Raw genomic sequence first — 18156 nt, 5'->3', positions numbered from 1 at the left:
AACCTCAGACACTTCATTAAATGCAATCCATATCTTATACACAACAGTTGTATTGCACTAGACAGGAGATAGCACAAATTAAAATAGGACCGTTCCCATTTCAATTTATGTATTTTCAACCATAAGATATTTTCAAGCAAGATTTCAGCATCACCACTTAGTGGGTTATGAAATCATTTTGAAAGTATGGTTCATTGGGCTATTCTTGAGTGGACATAGATCCAAATCTCCTTTTAAAGTATATCACAATGCATTCCAGGCTTGTTATTCCCATATTTTATTAATTTTTGTAGGCTCTGGAATGTATTGATGTTCTCTTACTGCATTAAAGCCTAGATAAACATATGTGAGGAAGGAAAATTCTGAATTTATTGAATTTGTTCTTGTTTTTAACAGTGTCAAAAGCAAAATCAGAAAGTATTTTACACAAAAGTCTGTGTTAGGATTTCTCAAAATTTCTCATTGTCTCAAGGACTAAATGATGATAGCAATAAGATTAGATTCCAATTCTCAAGCTACAGAATTACCCAAGAAAGTAACCTCACTGTGCCAGAGGTAAGCGCCGTCTTTGGAGAAGCATCTTTTCCATAAGTAAGGGCCATTTGATGAGCTACAGCTTGACACTCATGTGTGTTCCAATAAAAACAAGAATGATTTCTGTGTAGCCTTAAAAGGCAAAGTCAAGAATAATACCAAATGTTGTAGCACATGTGTTGATTTGTTATGTTACATTTCAGCTGTTAGTTATGTTAATGGAACAGTTTCACATACTTCATTTTGATGTATTTATTTTAATGATCATGTGTATGTATCTTTTTATGATTGCCTGGTAACACCAATTGCATGATGTTCTGCTGTCACCACCAGGCGAGTACTGGAAGTAAGAAAGAGAAATGTAAAACTTCAACTTTAGAACTGTATGTATTAAAATGAGTCCCTTTGCACAACAGGGACAAGAGCTGCCAAAATCTGTACATTGCGAGTTCTTAACAACAGAGTATAGGACATCTCGCAGAGCATACCACCATACTAGTTAAAATTATAAGAGCTGTGTTTACATATCACTTACTAAATTATCCGGAACAAACTCTAGAGAAAACAGTTATGCTACGGCAGTTGGGGTCATTAGCAAGTTCATTTTTCTTACACCCATTACTCCACTGCCGTGATAAAAGAAGAAATTCTAACCATGCAACATGTAGAGTAGCAGAAACACAGTTATCTTTCACATTTTCCTAAAGATTGTCCTACATGCCCACTGAGAGAGAATAGTAAGTATAAACTTGTGTGCTGTCATTATTTCCTCCTGCTTACTGGAAGGTAGCATTAGGGTTCTGCCAGATGGACTAACAGGGTGATGTCAACAAAGACCTAGCGGGCTGCTTAGAAAGAAGATAGTCCCCATAAAACTCATGGCACTACTTCATACACTGTAAAGACAAAGTAGCAGAAAGCCTTTGACTAATGAAATAGACAAAGTTTTTTATAAGTTCCTTCTTTTCAGTTCAAAATAAGCAAACTTCAGGACCTAGAAATTCTAGAGTAAAGGTGGTATGCCTTCTTTGTTAGGTGCAAACAAATGGTTCATAAGTAATCTCTAAAGGATGGGAGAAAAATGTGGAGTGTCAGGGCCTCCTTGTAACATTAAAATGGTGACTTAGTTGTCTTGTCATTATCTCTCTCCCTTCACTATAGGCATCGATGCACTGCAGCCAGCTCAGACCAGCTCACAAGAGCCAACTAGTAAATTTTCAGAAATGTTGAGCAGACTGTTAAACTAAGTCATTATTAAAAACTAAAGTACATACAGATAAATAAATTAGATTAACAACAAAGATAAAGAATACTAAAAAATTATTTACTAGTAATTTCACTGTTTTACTACAATCCAAGCTCTGAGGTTATTTTCTTCTATTTTGTGCATATGGAAGAATTATTACTCCATGGGAAGCCTCTGTGCATCTCTTCCCCTGACTGTGTTCACTGGCATCATGTTGGCAGCTTGAAATACTCCATGGTGAGAGTATTTACAGAACAAATACTACAAATCAAGGTTACTTTTCCCCTAGAAAGCTGACTGTTAAATGTTTACTATCACTCCACTGACTAGAAAACACATATATTTCTCTTTTCCCATCATGACTGCTCAAGAAAGAAAAATAAAGTGGGAAAAAAGAAAATTGTAACTAATTTAAATATTTACTGGTGGCAGAACCACATAACAGATTACACCAGTTCAGGATTTGTAACCCAATTGCAAACTGGGTTAACTTAACTGATGTCCACTTTTAATTTACTTATTTAAAATTTTTTATTGAAGGTAATGTTAGTTTATATCACTGTGTGTGTTTTAGGAACTAATACTCAGTTCTTTAAATATCAGTAAAATTCTTTTAATAATTAAATTAACGCAAAGTTGAACTGAAACACTGAAATTGTTTACATTGTTTTTAGGAAAGGGCAAAGCTTCAAGTGTTAAGTTTCACTTCAATCACATCAGGAAATCAGAAGGTAAGAGTTTGGTTGTTAATTTGTCCTTAAGGGAAAGTATAAGGAACAGCTATGAAAAAACAACATGAAAACATGATGAGAAATAAAACGAGTACAAATGGATCTTGATGCAATATCTAGACTCCAAAGAGACCAAAATCATTTCACAGATAATCTTAAACATAACAGAAAAGATCTCCACTCTACTGTAACAACAGCAATAATAGCAACGACAAACATATTGTGTTACTTGAAAGCAATAGCAAGTAATGTGGGATATTCTCAACTGGACTTAATAATTCTATCCTTGGAATTTATATAAAACAATGAGATAAAACTGTGTTCCAAAAAGCTAAGGCAAAGAGTCCCCAGAGGGTTTATAAAAGGAATATAAATGCCTCGATATGGGACACTTACAGAAATCACAAAATATTTACTTCAACAAAAAGAGAAGCCTGTTTTCATAACCATTCACAGCTCTAGTAGGCAGAGAACATCATTATCTGAGTTCATATGAGGCAGAAAAAGAAAATAATGAGCAAGCTCAAGCAATCCAATGTTTTTTTTTCCCTGCAAAAGGAGGAAAAAATGATGATTTTTAATGACCTCTCATATCCCACTAGGAACTCAAAAACATTACTGAAGAGCTATGCCGAGAGGGAATAAATCACAGATGGCGTTTTCCACAAATGAATTTTCATGTGAAGGACTTTGGGATTTTTCAATTAGGAATCTTAAAGACAGGATCTGAAGATTGCAACATCCTGATACTGAGAGGCAAACTACTGCAGAGATCAGCACAAAATGGAGTTGCACCAAAAAAAGATAACGTGATGACAATCAAACTGAGAATTTTTGGCAATTACTCAGACTCTTCTAAGGAGAATTCAATACATGAGAATCTAAGAAAATGCCAACAGGAAAAAAGAATAAAAGAAACTTGAATCATTTTGGACAGAATGAAAAATCAGAAGGGAAAACAGAACGCATTAAGTAAAGCCAAAAACAGACCACAACCTCTAGGGACAGCAGACAAGGCTTAAGACTGACTTTGCCTGTTGCTTAAGGTATTTTATGCAAAATTGATTGAGTATACGAAGGAATAAAATAAATTATACACAAAAGCTATTATTAAGATGTTTAAGGCAATGTAAGGATTTTATTGTGATGATGTCTGAATTTACAAACCTTTCACTGACAAAAATCAAAATCTGTATTTAAGCTAGTAGAAATCTTGGAAATCAAACAAAGAATAAGTCAATGAGAAAGAGCATCTCATTTAATGAGATACTAACTATATTAGCATTTTTGGTAAATAAAAGCCTGCCCCTCAACAGTATTAATCCATGTTTAACAAACACAAGATGGAGACAAAACCAGAGAAATCTGGGAATTACTTGAGAAAGAGGAAAATCAATGGTCAATGAAGTTGAATTTTTAAGTTAACCAGCACACCACCTTGGAAAGCAAGACTGCACGAGCAGGTCACGTAGAGTCACAATAAGGGAAGTTAACTGTATGTTCTCTCCCTTAGGATCTTATAAGGCTGACCAGATGCTCACAGGAGTTGGTAACCAAGGTACCATTTCAAGCACAAGGTCAGGATCTTCCATCTCTGGGATACTGCTGCTGACCATACCTCTCTGGTATGTTCTTGTCAAGAACATTCTGTCTTTAGATGTGCAGGCATGAGAAGTCATTCCATATCTAGACAATAGCTCACATTCATTCTGAATTATTAAATGTTTATTTCATAGCTTAAGTTTCTGAAAGCAACCTAGCTCTTAAGTTCTTTGGGTGAGGTATGAGGGGCAGGAAAATGTCACTGTCGCTCCATCAAAACTTAAGAGGCTTTTTACCTGAAAGCCAAGTTGCATTATAAATATAGTATGTCTGAGAAATGAGAATCTTGATCATTGTTGGACCTGGGTGATGGTATATTATGGGGGCTCATTAAGTTATTTATACTAAAAAAAAATTAAATAAAAACACCTGGCAGTTATATTAAATAATTGGTGGCTATCTGTAGTTTTATAAGGTGTTGCTAAGGATATAAACATACCAATTAATTCACTCATTCATTTGATGAATAATAAAGCATCTTTTATATGCCAGCCTCCTGTTCTGAACATACAAGATAAACAAACTAGACTGCCTACATGAACTTAGCAACACAGCAGTGGGAAAATGTTAAGGGTGACTTTTAATAAAAATCTGTGAAATAAGCCAGAAGGAAAAAGAAAAATATTGAATGGTTTCACTTACAGGAGGTGTATAGGGGGATTAAATACGGGATCAGGGAAAAAACAATAATAATAAATAAATAAACAAAATTACCAGGCAACTGTAAAACAGAGACATTCTTTAAGGAGTGAGAAGAATCAAAACAAGGGAGGGAAAAGCATAGAGGTTATGGTGATGGTTCATGGGTGCGACAGTTACATTTTCCCACCCCTGAAAGAACTTGGTGTTGGGAATTTAATAAGTAATACACCTGAGAGGAAAAAGCATACATTGTACAAGAATGAACAATGGGGTCCTCCTTGGTGGTGCAGCGGGTTAGGAAACAGCACTGCAAGCCAGCTGCAACTGCTTCAGTGTGAATTCCATCCCGGGCCCTGGATGTAACCCACACGGCATGGCAGACCTCTCCTGTCTTGCCCACTGCTCCCCTCAGTAGTGTACTTTGTCATTCTGCCTGTTCTGCTCCCCACTCTGTCTCTGGTGAATCCTCTCACAGTCCCTGCTTCTGTGGCCTGTTCCCCAGTTCTGTATAAATTTATCAATCTTTTAAAAAATGAACTGATATAAAATGTGTGTGTGTGTGTGTGTATACACATTTATTTTAAATTTCAAGATTGAAGTGAAAGGTTTTTTGAAACCATTGATAGTACAGTAGTGATTTTTTTTTAAAGATTTATTTATTTATTTGTACAGAACTGGGGTACAGGTCAGAGATGCCGAGGGTGAGAGGATTCACCAGAGACAGAGTGGGGAACAGAACAGGCAGATGGACGAAGTACACTGCTGAGGGGAGCAGCGGGCAGGTCAGAAGGGGTCTGCCACGCCATGTGGACTCCTCCTGGGCAGGCGGGGATCGAACTCCTGAGGAAGTGGCTTAAGTTTCTTTGTGCTATGCTTTAGCCCGCTGCGCCACCAGGGAGGGTCCCATAGTACAGTAGTGATTTAAAGCTAAGTGTAGTGAGTCGAGTCAGAGTATTTGTTTATAATTCCAAGCTCACTAGTTGCTGAATGGATAATGATCAACTTCTTGAAATCGCAGTGTCCTGATCCATAAAATAGGAACAGTATCAATAGCTATCTCCTAGGATTATCAAGAACTAAATAAAATTACCCAGGTAAAGTGATTACCAAGGAACCTGACAGTAAATGTTAAATAAATGTCAAGTATGATACAAATTATGGTTTAGAGAAGTTCATGTGTTAACTTTTCTGGAAACAAGACCAAAAGAGGATATTTAAACATCGATGGCAAAAGGTATGTGGAACATAGAGAAACCAAACAAAGGATCAAGAAAAAGATAAAATTTGCAAGTAGATCATAGATCTGAAGCATACTGAAGGGGAAGAGGAGGGAAAAGAGTCAAAACAGGAGGAAAGAGCACAAGACCTGGTGGTCTTTGGAGATTCTTTATTTGGTTTACACTCTTGTACTACTCAAAGTCTGAAGACTAAATGTGGGTAGCTGGTATAAACATCAGAAAAAAGAGCAATTAATGAATAAATGTAACCCAGAAAGTTAGCTGAGTTCTTCCTGAATGAATGTACTTCACTAACAAGTATAAGAAAATGAGAACGCTGCTGATTTTCTTCTCAGTGATTCACAGTGCTTAGGAATTCAAGTGTGACTGCTGCTCCGGACACCATCTCTCTGGTAACAAAAACAAATAAGGTAACAAAGCCTGAATAATAATTGCCAGCACTCAAAAACCAACCTAATTACAAAGACACTGACATCTGCCATAAAGCTATAAGAGCTACATGATTTTCCATTTAATCACCACCTCAACCTCACCCCTCACCCATGCCCATTCATCTTTTTGAAAACACAGCTTGATTCTTAATGCTGCTGCTGTATAAAAAAATAATGAGCTCTGTTAGTGCACCTGAAAATACAACATCAGCATAGAGAAGGAGCACTCAGTTCACAGCACTTCAGTGAAAAATGTCAGGACCACCCTGAAGTATTTAAGTCCTGTAAATGCCAAGTAAGGAGAGGAGCTAAACAATTAAGGTAATGGATGACAGTGAGCACAGAAAAAACTAAGTTGATTATCAGAGAAAAATCAACACTGCCCCTCTTGTGCCATAAAAAGTATTTTCACAGGGTAACACTCAAGGTTTTGATTACCTAAAATTAACTCAGACTTCAAAACATCCTCAGGACAATGAAAATTTTATGGGTAAAGAACTCAATGGTGTCTTATTTCTCTATCTTTCTAGGGTCCCTGGAAATGTAGGCCAAAAAAGCATATTCTTTTAAAAAAATAATTTAAGAATTAAATTGTGTTCTTTTACTGAAGTAGTGTTGGTACTTGATTTAGGCATATATTCAAGATGTATGTTACCACACCATACCCAGCAACCATAGTCTTCTGGGTCCTATTCTCCTTTTGCTCCCCACCCCCTATCACACACCCTCTCTGTTAGCCTCAGTTTTGCAATCAGGTTTCTGGAGTTTGTATTGGTTCTATTTTGCCTATGTTTTTGTCTTGAACCTTGATAGCACATGGGTGTGCTTTGTTCACCCATGTTATCAACATGGATATAGAAGATATTTATAAATGTTTATGGAAATACCAGTACAAATTTTTCTGCTAGGGAGAAAGTGCATGCAATTGCTGGTCTAGTTGCTATTGATTTTCTACTGCTACAGGAGAAAGAGCAAAAGGGCCAAATATGATGGGAATGTAGACAAGATCGCCCCCTATAAACAGTCTTGAAGTTTCTCAAAATACACAAAAGTAGATCTACCATACAATCCAACAATTTCTCTCCTATGCATCTAGCCAAATAATACAAAAACTAATCACTCCTATGTTCATTAGGAGACTGTTCACTATAACCAAGTTATAGAAACAACCTAATTGTCAAAGGTCAGAAGAGTGGGTCAGAAAAATATGATATGTATATCACACAATGAAATACTACTCAGCTACAAAGAAAGGAAAATGTTGGATTCTTGCCATTTGCAACAATATGAATAGAACTAGAGGAATAAAAAATGAAATTAGTCAAAAGAAAAACAAATGTTGGATGGTTTCATTTATATGTAGAATATAGAGAAATAAAAGAGTCAACTAAAACCAAATCAGTAACAGTCCATATAAAACTAACGATGGAATTGAGCCTACCAGAGTGGTAAGAGGAAACATAGTGGGAAGGGGAACATAAGGGACTATGGCTGAGGAATATGGATGCCTTGGTGGTGAGTATGATGTGAGGACATGCACCTGAGGAGGTGAGATCCTATGCCTCTGCATCACATAAAATGTCAGTGTTACCTCAATAATAAAAAGTAATAAAAATAAAGGGTCAAATATATGGACAAATACAGGCAGCCTATGCTCCACAATCTAGTGGAACTTCATTTGGATCCACACTAGATCCATCTAAGATCATCTAACAGAAAACTGAAATGATTTGGGACCAGCGAGGAAGAGAAGGGTAGCAATAAATACGTTTAAGGAATTTTGAGTGACTATTACATTGGAACTTATGACTTCAAAATATACTGATGTATGATACAAATTTGATTACATTTAGTGGCTCAGTTTTTGTGTTTCCTTTACTTTTGTGAATTTTTGCAAATACAAGATAAAGCAGTGATGTTAGCATGGACCTTGGGAGACAGTGGGTATCTTATAGATTGATTTATTTGCCAGGAGGCCCATCCACTGATTTCATTGGATAAATGTATATAAATAGAAGCAACAATACATTAGGCCTGCATATTTCTAACCTGTCAAATTACTGGACAGAGAACTCAGGAGTGGGACTCCCACTATCAAGATTTCATCTAGCTAAAGTTGTAGGTATTGAAAAGTATGAGTTAATCTAAAATAGTTAATATAAATAAAATAGGACAGCATAATTTCTTTTATTGTTTGAAGTTTTTTACTCCAAAAAGAATGAAATTCAATTTGTATGGCTTCAAAGGACAGGAATAATATCAAAGGATGACAGCTTTTGCTTCAAAAATTAGGAAAAAATAGTTTCTTCCATCCTACAGGTATTTGAAAAGGAGCTGATGTTTATTTAAAAATTAGTAAGCAACTGCTATCTATTGATAAAGAAAGAGCCTATTCAATTTCCAGTTAAGATTCTGTCATCTAGTTTTATTTTAAACATGCTTTTAGTATTCAGTAATTGCCTATCAGAAAGAGAGCTCTTTAAATAAATAGCATGACACTGTGAAAGACATTCTTAAAAAGTTGTACATTTATGAAATATATTTGCATTTAAGTTGCATTATGAAACTCAGAATAAGTTCTAGTATTGACTGAAAGAGTAACTATTAAGTTAGGAGCTGTTGTTCTCCCATCTTATTATTTTCAATTTCTTCAATTCCTATTAACTTTCCCCATTATTCAGGTAATTGATAGAACTTCAATTCCTATTTACTTTCCCCATTATTCAGGTAATTGTTATTAATTGTTAAGTATTGATTAACAATAACATGTACGTATTCCATACAGTGCACTGTACAGGCTACTTCCATCAACAATAACTTATGCAATCCTTTTTAAAATCTTGGGCCCTCCCTGGTGGCACAGCACAAAGAAGCTTAAGCCACTTCCGCATGAGTTATATCCCTGCCTGCCCCGGAGGAGATCCACATGGCGTGGCAGACCTCTCCTGACCTGCTCACTGCTCCCCTCAGCAGTGTACTTCGTCCATCTGCCTGTTCTGTTCCCCACTCTGTCTCTGGTGAATCCTCTCACCCTCTGCATCTCTGGCCTGTACCCCAGTTCTGTATGAATAAATCTTTTAAAAAAAGATCTTATGAGTTGACATACGAATTTTTATATAGCAGAGGAGGTATTGAAATTGATGTACTACTATGGTATAAACCAAGGGCATGGATTGTAAGGACCACTCAGTACAGGAGACAAGGCCTTGGACCTTTAAGAGGTAAAGTTACACTAAGACCAATCTTTCTCTCTGCATAGAGAGAGAGAGAGAGAGAGAGAGAGAGAGAGAGAGAGAAAGACTAAAGTCTTTCAAGTGGTAAAAAAAAGTAAAGTGCAGGAGAGGGGGAGGGGTGATTTACATATATATACCTATCAATCCTGATCCTAGGAAACAAAAAAGAAGCTTGTTTGACTGGGCCTAGACTAAACGGAGAAGAAAAAAAAATCTAAGAATTCATTACTGTGAGTTTACATCATGTGGGTTTAGTTTTTAAGACTTATAATTGGCACATGAGGAAACTCCATGATGAGAAATTAGGATTATGAATATGTTGAGAAGACTAACTATAGATAAAAATCTCACTAAAGAGTTCATAATTCAAGCTTACAAAGTAAGGGAAGAATCCACTATATTAGCAGAAATAATAAATAGCAGAATGAGTTCTTTTGAGAACTACCATTAGAGAATCACTGGATACCACAGCAGTCAAACTCAACGGTGGCTCCATGAACAGAATGTCTCCTAGCATTCAGGACTCTGCCCAACTGTGGGCATAGAGGGTAGCTTGCTTCCAAAGAACAAAATTTAGCAATAGTGATGTTTGCCTGATATGTGTACATGACCACACCATACAATGCAGTAATTCCTATTTTGTTAAGAAACTCTCTTGCTCAGCTTTGGAGAAATACTACCATATTATAAGCTGTCATACAGAGAGGGCCACATGATACAGAACTGAGGGTCTTCTAGTGCCCAAACAGCAAAAACTTGAGTCGCTCAATCTGGCAGCCTGCTAATAACTGAGTGCTGCTAATAATCATATGTGCATTGAAGCAGTAGCTCACCTGTTGAGAAAAAAGCCTTGGTCTGACATCTTGACATACAGCAGAGGATCCAGAAAACATTTTACCCATTCTCCTTATTCACCCAATGATGAGATATAAAATATGTTGTTTTAAGTAAAAAATATATAATACTGTTATGTAAGGATTGGTATATAGTTATAAACTATGTGAAAATTCTTACAGATAAAAAAGAATAAAAAATATGAAGAAAAAAGTAAGACAAAGAAAACACCAGGAAGATTTGAAAACACATAAAATCATTTAAAAATGATTAGACACAATTAATGGGTTAAATAGCAACTTGAAAATCTGAATAATAATATATGAACTATAAAATGGTCAAAAGGTAACTAACTCAATAGGCCACATACAACACACATATAGTGAAAAATGGAAAAATCTAAAATATTAAGAGAGTAGGATTTCAATAGGATATATTATCAACAAGATTAAAAAGCATCAATACTGATCAGACAAAGAACCCATAATGATAGAATATAGAAAGGGAAGTACTAAAAACTCTCAGAAATAATGATTGAAGAGTTTCCAGAATTGATGAAGACATGATTTCTCAAACTTTAGGAACAATGTAGACCCAAGATATTTGTAGTAAATAAAGAAGGTGGTGAAATACATAAATCCAAAGTTAAATAGAAAGTTGTAATGGGAAGTTTCATCCTCCTTCAAAGGAACAACAGCAGAACCTCACAAATAATCATGGAAACCTGAACACAGTGCTGACAAAACTATTGATGTAAAATTCTATATTCAGGTAAAATATCAATGAGGAAATAAGACAGACATTTTCAGATAAATAAAGTTAATTTTAATAGCAAATCCTAATGAAAACTTACTAAAAGATATTCACGAGTAATTAAACCCATAGGAAGGAATGTCATGCAAAAAAAGCAATGGTAAGCAAGAGAAATGTATTTGAATAAATCTACAGGAGCATCAGAGTATAAGTTTAATGACAATAATAATGGACAACTGGAGGATATAAAACAAATTTAAAATACCATAGAAAAATAATATGCACATAAACAAGGTAGAATAGAAGCTAAAGCATTCTAAAATATTTGAATTGCTTGTGAGAAGGATAAAGATGACTTTGTTAATTTCAGTATGCATGTTAAAATTGTAAGGATGAAAACTGAATAAGAATAGGTAATTTCTGGCCCTCCCTGGTGGTGCAACAGGTTAGGACACAGCACTGCAAGCTGGCCGCAGCTGCTTCAGTGCAAGTTTGATCAACGGCTCTGGAGGAGATCCACATGGTAAGGTAGACCTCTCCTGACCTGTCCGCTACTCCCCTCAGCAGTGTACTTTGTCGATCTGACTGTTCTGCTTCCCACTCCATCTCTGGTGAATCCTCTCACTGCCCCTGCACCTCTGGCTTGTACCCTAGTTCTATATGCATAAATAAATAAATCTTAACAAAAAAAAAAAAGAATATGTAACTTTCAGGGGCCTCCCTGGTGGTGCAGGAGTTAAAGTGTCAGGGCTATCAATAGCCAGCCACTGCAGAATTCTAACCCCAGTCAAGGAGCTAACCCACATGGCGCAGCAGACTTCTCCTGCCTCACCTGCTGCTTCCCTCAACAGTGTATTTTGCTGGATCTGCCTGTTCTGCTCCCTACTCTGTCTCTGGTGAATCCTCTCTCAGCAGATAGGATTCTGACCCCTACAACTCTTGCCTATACCCCTGTTATTGTATGTATAAATAAATAAATCTTTTAAAAATGTAATTTCCAAGCCACAGAAAGAAAATAAAATGTAAAAGATTACAACTAGTCACATTTTACAGAACATGAAACTCAGTTTTATTAAAGTGACAAGTATACCCACTTGTAAAGGATGTCATAAAGGAACTCTGCAGAGTCTTGCAGACTCCACCCCCTACTCCAGTGATTGGAAACTACAACTCCCAGCAGTACCAAGGAAAGAACTCCGAGGACCCAAGGGCAGAGCTAAGCAGGCATTCTGGGACTTTGGGGGATAAACAGGGAGCCATTCTGTCCAATGGCCTCTCTCTCTAGCTCGGGAAATGGCTCTCGGGAGGGTGTGACTGGGGGCTATTAGTTTGTTACCAGAGCTCTAAACAGCCCAGCCAGTAAGATATTCTAGTTACCTTGTACCTCTCTCTCTTTCCCTGGGTTGTTCCTTTTCCTTTCTCTTTCTGTAAATAAATACATTATCGACTCTTTTATGTGTGCTGCAGTACAACTAAATTTTAGGCATGCAGGTGAGGACCCACGGACAGGCAGCCCAGTTCACACTGCAGTGCCCTGTAACAGTAGCGGGACATAATGTGACTTACATTCATTTTTTCCAACTCTGAGTTTTACATCAGCCTCTGATAAGTAACACATTAAAAAATAATGTATGGGCCCTCCCTGGTGGCGCAGCAGGTTAAAGCACAGCACTGAGAATCTAAAGCCGCTTCCGCATGAGTTTGATTCCCGCCTGCCCCGGAGGAGACCACATGGCGTGGCAGACCTCTCCTGACCCGCCCGCTGCTCCCCTCAGCAGTGTACTTCGTTGATCTGCCTGTTCTGTTCCCCACTCTGTCTCTGGTGAAGCCTCTCACCACCCCTGAGCCTCTGGCCTGTACCCCAGTTCTGTATGCACAAATAAATAAATCTTTAAAAAAAAATGTATTACTCTGATGTTCTATAAGGCAAAAATCTTACACTGCTGCAAGTATATAGTCAATAGCATTTGTGGGTAAAGTGCTGCAGATATATCTAGCAATCCTCTTATTCCTTCTTTTTTTTTTAAAGGTTTATTTATTTATGCATACAGACCTGGGATATAGGCCAGAGGTGCAGGGGTGGTGAGAGGATTCACCAGAGACAGTATGAGGAGCAGAACAGGCAGATTGACTAATATACATTGCTGAGGGGAGCAGTGAGTAGGCCAGGAGAGGTCTTCTGTGCCATGTGGGTCACCTCACTGGCCTGGGATCAAACTCTCGCTGAAGTGACCCATTGGGCCACCAGGGAGGGCCCTTATTCCTTCTTTCTATTTCATTCTTACCAACCCTCTTCATTCTTTAACTCCTACATTCTCCAAGTATTTTTTCTTCCAGGCTCTAATTTCTACTGTTATTTATCTTTTCCTCCCCGCACACCATTTCCTTCTCTCAAAAAATTTTCCATGGGTATAAACATACATATCTGTAAACATATAATTTTTATGTATCCAACATGCTTATTAGTTTTTACTCTTAATATATTTGCTCTGGAGAATGGTAAATCATAGATACATGGTGTTGTTGAGATAGTATTTCTATAAAGATGAAAGAAGTTACAAAAGACAGTGACACTCAGTTCTTCATTCTATTATAGTATCCCATCATTGAAGCAAGTATGCAATGTCAAAAAAGTTGTAAAACTATCTGTGGCAGGATTCTAGGCTCCAAATCTTAGCAAATTCTTGCTACAAAGATTTATACCTCTCTACTATAGTGTTGATTCCCTTTCTTACTGCCAAGACCATTTCAAATGTATTCTAATTGTATTATTCTATCTTGAATCCACATAGTAAAATCTTCAAGATGTGCCAGGACTGTAGTTCAAACTCTTGAACTACAATTAGTCACATTAAATCACTATCACTACTTACCTATCTCACTTTATTAACCTATCAAGGCTACCTACACATATTTCTGCAATATTCCATGAGACAATAAAACTTTAAGGTATACAATTTGCCTACTTGCAAACAGAAAATCATGTAAGTCTCTTAAAATCACCTTAGCCTACCATATAACTTGGCAGATGAATAAGAACAAAATAGAATTAAGTTATAGCCATTTTAACACAAGGCCAGCTAATTATATTTTGCCACAGGCATTCTCCAAAGATCTATTTTGTAAACGTATCCTTCAAGAAAATCATATAGCATTTTGAGTATTAGGAAATGAATGGCATTTTATACTATAAACAAATCTATAGGATTGTATTAGAAATCATACACCTGGAAATATGGAAATCTTGATAATTAACACCCAAACCAATTTAGACAATTGCTCCCCCAACCAAAAAATAAATATAGGTGTAAAAAAAAAAAAACATGATTTCTTCCCTTTTTTGCTTTCTTGTTACCTAAAAAATAATAGTCTCCATTGTCCCCCCACCTCCAACTTTGCTTTTATTTTCCAAAAGAGAAGCTAAGGAAGGAAAAAAACTTCCAGGCCTTGGTGATTCTGAAGCAGTATATTCCATCTCAAAATAGTCAAAACTTGCAAGTTATTTCTAATCATTTATAGCCAGTGAAGTAATACATTACTAAGAATTAACAAATCCACCAAGCTCAAATATAACTTCCTCTCTTTTACAAGTACTTGGAAATACAGTATAGTGATTACAAGTTTAAAAAAAAAAAAAAGCTCACTTAACTGAGCAGCTGAAGATTTTTAGAGGAGCATGCTTTGTAGTAGTAAAAACATAATAAAAAATAACAGATAGTACTTTAGCAGACAGGGGCAATAGGTTAGGGGAAGGAGGATGAGTAGAGAATTATAGGTAAAGAATTAACAAGCAGAAGAGCCGACTGTGTGGTCTCTGAAAGTGGTATGGATAAATTAGAGATATAATTTCATGAAGCCAGATCTGGACTATGTAGGAGCTGAAGTTCTTATTCTGGTGGTAAAAAGTACAAAGCTGTCAGCTGATTTACAAAGCCTAGTTATTAATGTCAAAGCCAATGTGGTGGAAATAACAGCAAACATCCACAGCAGTCCTCTCTGATGTCCTGAATAAGATCATAATAAGGCAATAAATAATCTGACAAAGGCACTATCTATGGCATTGTTCTGGAGTTTTCCAAATTATCAGAACCACTTGAGTGGTCACAATTATAGAAGCGATTAGCAATTTTCTAGGCTTGAAGACCCCTCTCCTTAAAATATCAGAAGATCTTAAGAATAAAAAATGGAAAAGAGAAGTCAGTCTGAAGCAAAAATCTATTTCCTTCCTTTCACACCCACCCCCAAAAGAGGCCACACTCTGTCTTCCTTTTCAGAAAATTCTGTTTTTCCTTCTCACCCTTGCCCGACTTTGCTTTCATGTGATTTTGAGATGTTTTCTCCACTTCTAAATATCTGTCTTATATGGTGAGTAGTTTGGTAGCTCAGCTGGTCAGTCAACATCCTTTTCTGCCCCCTTCCAGGTCTACAATCTGAATATGCCCATCAGTCAATTTCTGCAGAGAACAGCCCTGTTCTCTGTATCTCTGCTTCTGATCGCTTCCATGATTCATTGCAAGCCCTCTCTTGGGGTTCTCTTTTAAATCACTCACCATCAAATGAAAAAGGCATAAAATAGAGAAAAAATGGGATGTCTTTAATTGGGAGAATAAGTAATTGGCAGCATAAAGAAAATTAAGCAAACCAAATAATAGATAAAAACTGAAAACACACAAATCAGATGATAAAAGAGTATTCTGTTGAGTTTTAAATAATGCAATCCCATGGCAACAGTTTAACTGCTGTTTCTTTGCCTGCACTCCCAGATTTCTCTTATTTGGGACTGGACAACTATTTTTTTTCTCTGTGTACTTAGAATTTCACATTGAATTAACATTATTTACTGCTTACTTGGGCTTGCTTGCATACTTTAAAAGGGTGAAGTGTCTCTTGGTAGAAAAGCTGATGATAAGCCTGTAGGTCAAACCAAAAGTACACACTGTTCTTCCACAACTGCAAATGGAAAAGTACAGAAGGTATTACCACCCAATTAGTAAATTCTTACAAAGATCTTATTTCAAATGTAAATGATTGTTTAGTTCCTTGCTGTTACCATAAATCAGGTTCATTTTTAAATAGGCTTAATCACAAACTGGCAACATACACAATTTTTGTTGGTATGGTCACTAGATAGTACATTTTTGCATGGTTGCCGTTCACATAATTGCTCATTAAAACAGTAAATGTTCTAGTTAATGATTAAAGATAATTTATTTCTGGCATCAAACCAAAATCTGTAGATATTTTGACATATATAGGCAAACATACATTATATCAGAACCAAACACAACTTGTAACAATTGAGTCCACTAGATACTTTGCATTTGAGCAAAATTAAAACTATGATAACTAATTAAAAAGTCTGAGAATAAGTTAGCTACAACCCCTTATAATTGGTAGTTATTAGTATCAGCAATAAAAAGGAAAGGGTTGACAGAAATCCTTTTGAAATATACAAAACTTGAAAAAATTACATGAAAATAAACTGTTGCTAATAATACAGGTCAATCTTTGTCTATATTTTTTTTGCAATTTTAGGATTGTAAGCCAAAGAAAGTAATAATTGAGGTAATTCATGCTAAATAAATTGATAATACTAAATAATAACTGCTTAATTATTTAGTAATAGTTAATACTAATCCTTAGCATGAAATTTTTATTAGAGGAAGTTCTTACATGAAATATAATTATTTCAGCATTGAATTAGTTTAATTTATCATATTTTTAAATTAAGTAAAAGTATCAAAATGAATTTAAAATAATTGTCTACCTTGTTCCCTGAATGCTCGCAGAATTTAGTAAAGAAAAATCCAGCTCTATTTTCTACATACAAAGATTGCAACAAATTTTCCATGTCAAATCCTCCCAAGGCATCATCTACAATGGTTTTAGCCTAGATAACAAAACAGAAGTCTATTATCCACCCCAAAACGATGTAATTTTTTATGGCATTGCACAACAACAGGGCTTCATAAATGTTGCCAGGCTGTCATTTTCCCACTGGATTATTTTATTTTTATGCCACATATGTAATTAGTGCAGTATGTTTGCATCTGACTGTCATATAAGATTCATTTATAGAGCCAACTATAGCAACAGAGCTCATTCTAATATAAAACAATCTGATTTCAAACTTAATGTTTAAGTCATTTCCCAACCTCAATTATTTTCATGTTTCAGGAATAGTGATACCATTTTAGGAACTTTCCAATTCTCTGTTGGTGGCCTCTTTCCTCCATAGTTGCTGTTATTTTAGCCTTGAGGTGCTGCTATTACAGATACAAGAGTTATAAAAGCATGTTTTCAAGGCCTCTCAGTGCTGCTCATTAAATGTCTTTAGGGGATCCCTCTGTGCACAGTCACATCCACTCCAGGTCATGGCTTTCAGAGTGTAAATGGCAGCATTAGGTTCTCATAAAACTGCTACATAGGGGCTTCACTGCCAACAGTGCTGGCAACTCTAATACCATTCTTGAAACACAAAAAAATGACTATTTCTCTCAGCACATATGTAGCTTAAGAATAGAAAAGGTCATTTACTATTCACATGAACTCTTTGCTATTTACTTTGTGGAAATCAGACTTTATAATCTTAAGATAATTACAAATAACTTCAGGAAATGCTCTTGCTGTCTCCTTGTGTCAGAGTCTCTGCTTTTCTCTACTCTCTAAATAAACAATTCTGAGGTGAAAATTTAATAGTATTATGACTTTACAATAAGATAAATAGCTGTAAGATATATATATGTGTTCAGACTATGTTTGGACTATCAAAGTTTCTACCTAAAGTATAAACCTTAAAGAAAAAAGATGTGGTATATGTACAAAATGGAATACTGGCTACTAACTTTTTTTTTTTTTTTTGGCATACAGAACTGGGGTACAGGCCAGAGATGTGGAGGGTGAGAGGATTCA

General features: G+C 36.1%; 1 protein-coding gene across 1 annotated transcript in view; it reads right to left on the bottom strand.

Annotated features, from left to right (window-relative positions):
• Window positions 1-18156, bottom strand: part of RGS22 (regulator of G-protein signaling 22) — an 83640-nt gene that overhangs the window by 30898 nt on the left and 34586 nt on the right. The window contains exons 11-12 of the mRNA XM_012722925.1: window positions 17012-17134; window positions 16093-16194 (exon numbers count right to left, since the gene is read on the bottom strand). Coding sequence (XP_012578379.1) covers window positions 16093-16194; window positions 17012-17134 — 225 coding nt within the window. The remainder of the gene's footprint in view (window positions 1-16092; window positions 16195-17011; window positions 17135-18156) is intronic.

Source organism: Condylura cristata, unplaced genomic scaffold (assembly GCF_000260355.1).
Source record: "Condylura cristata isolate star-nosed mole 26May11 unplaced genomic scaffold, ConCri1.0 scaffold00009, whole genome shotgun sequence".
Lineage (NCBI taxonomy): Eukaryota > Metazoa > Chordata > Mammalia > Eulipotyphla > Talpidae > Condylura > Condylura cristata.
This window is presented reverse-complemented; position numbering and strand designations above follow the sequence as displayed.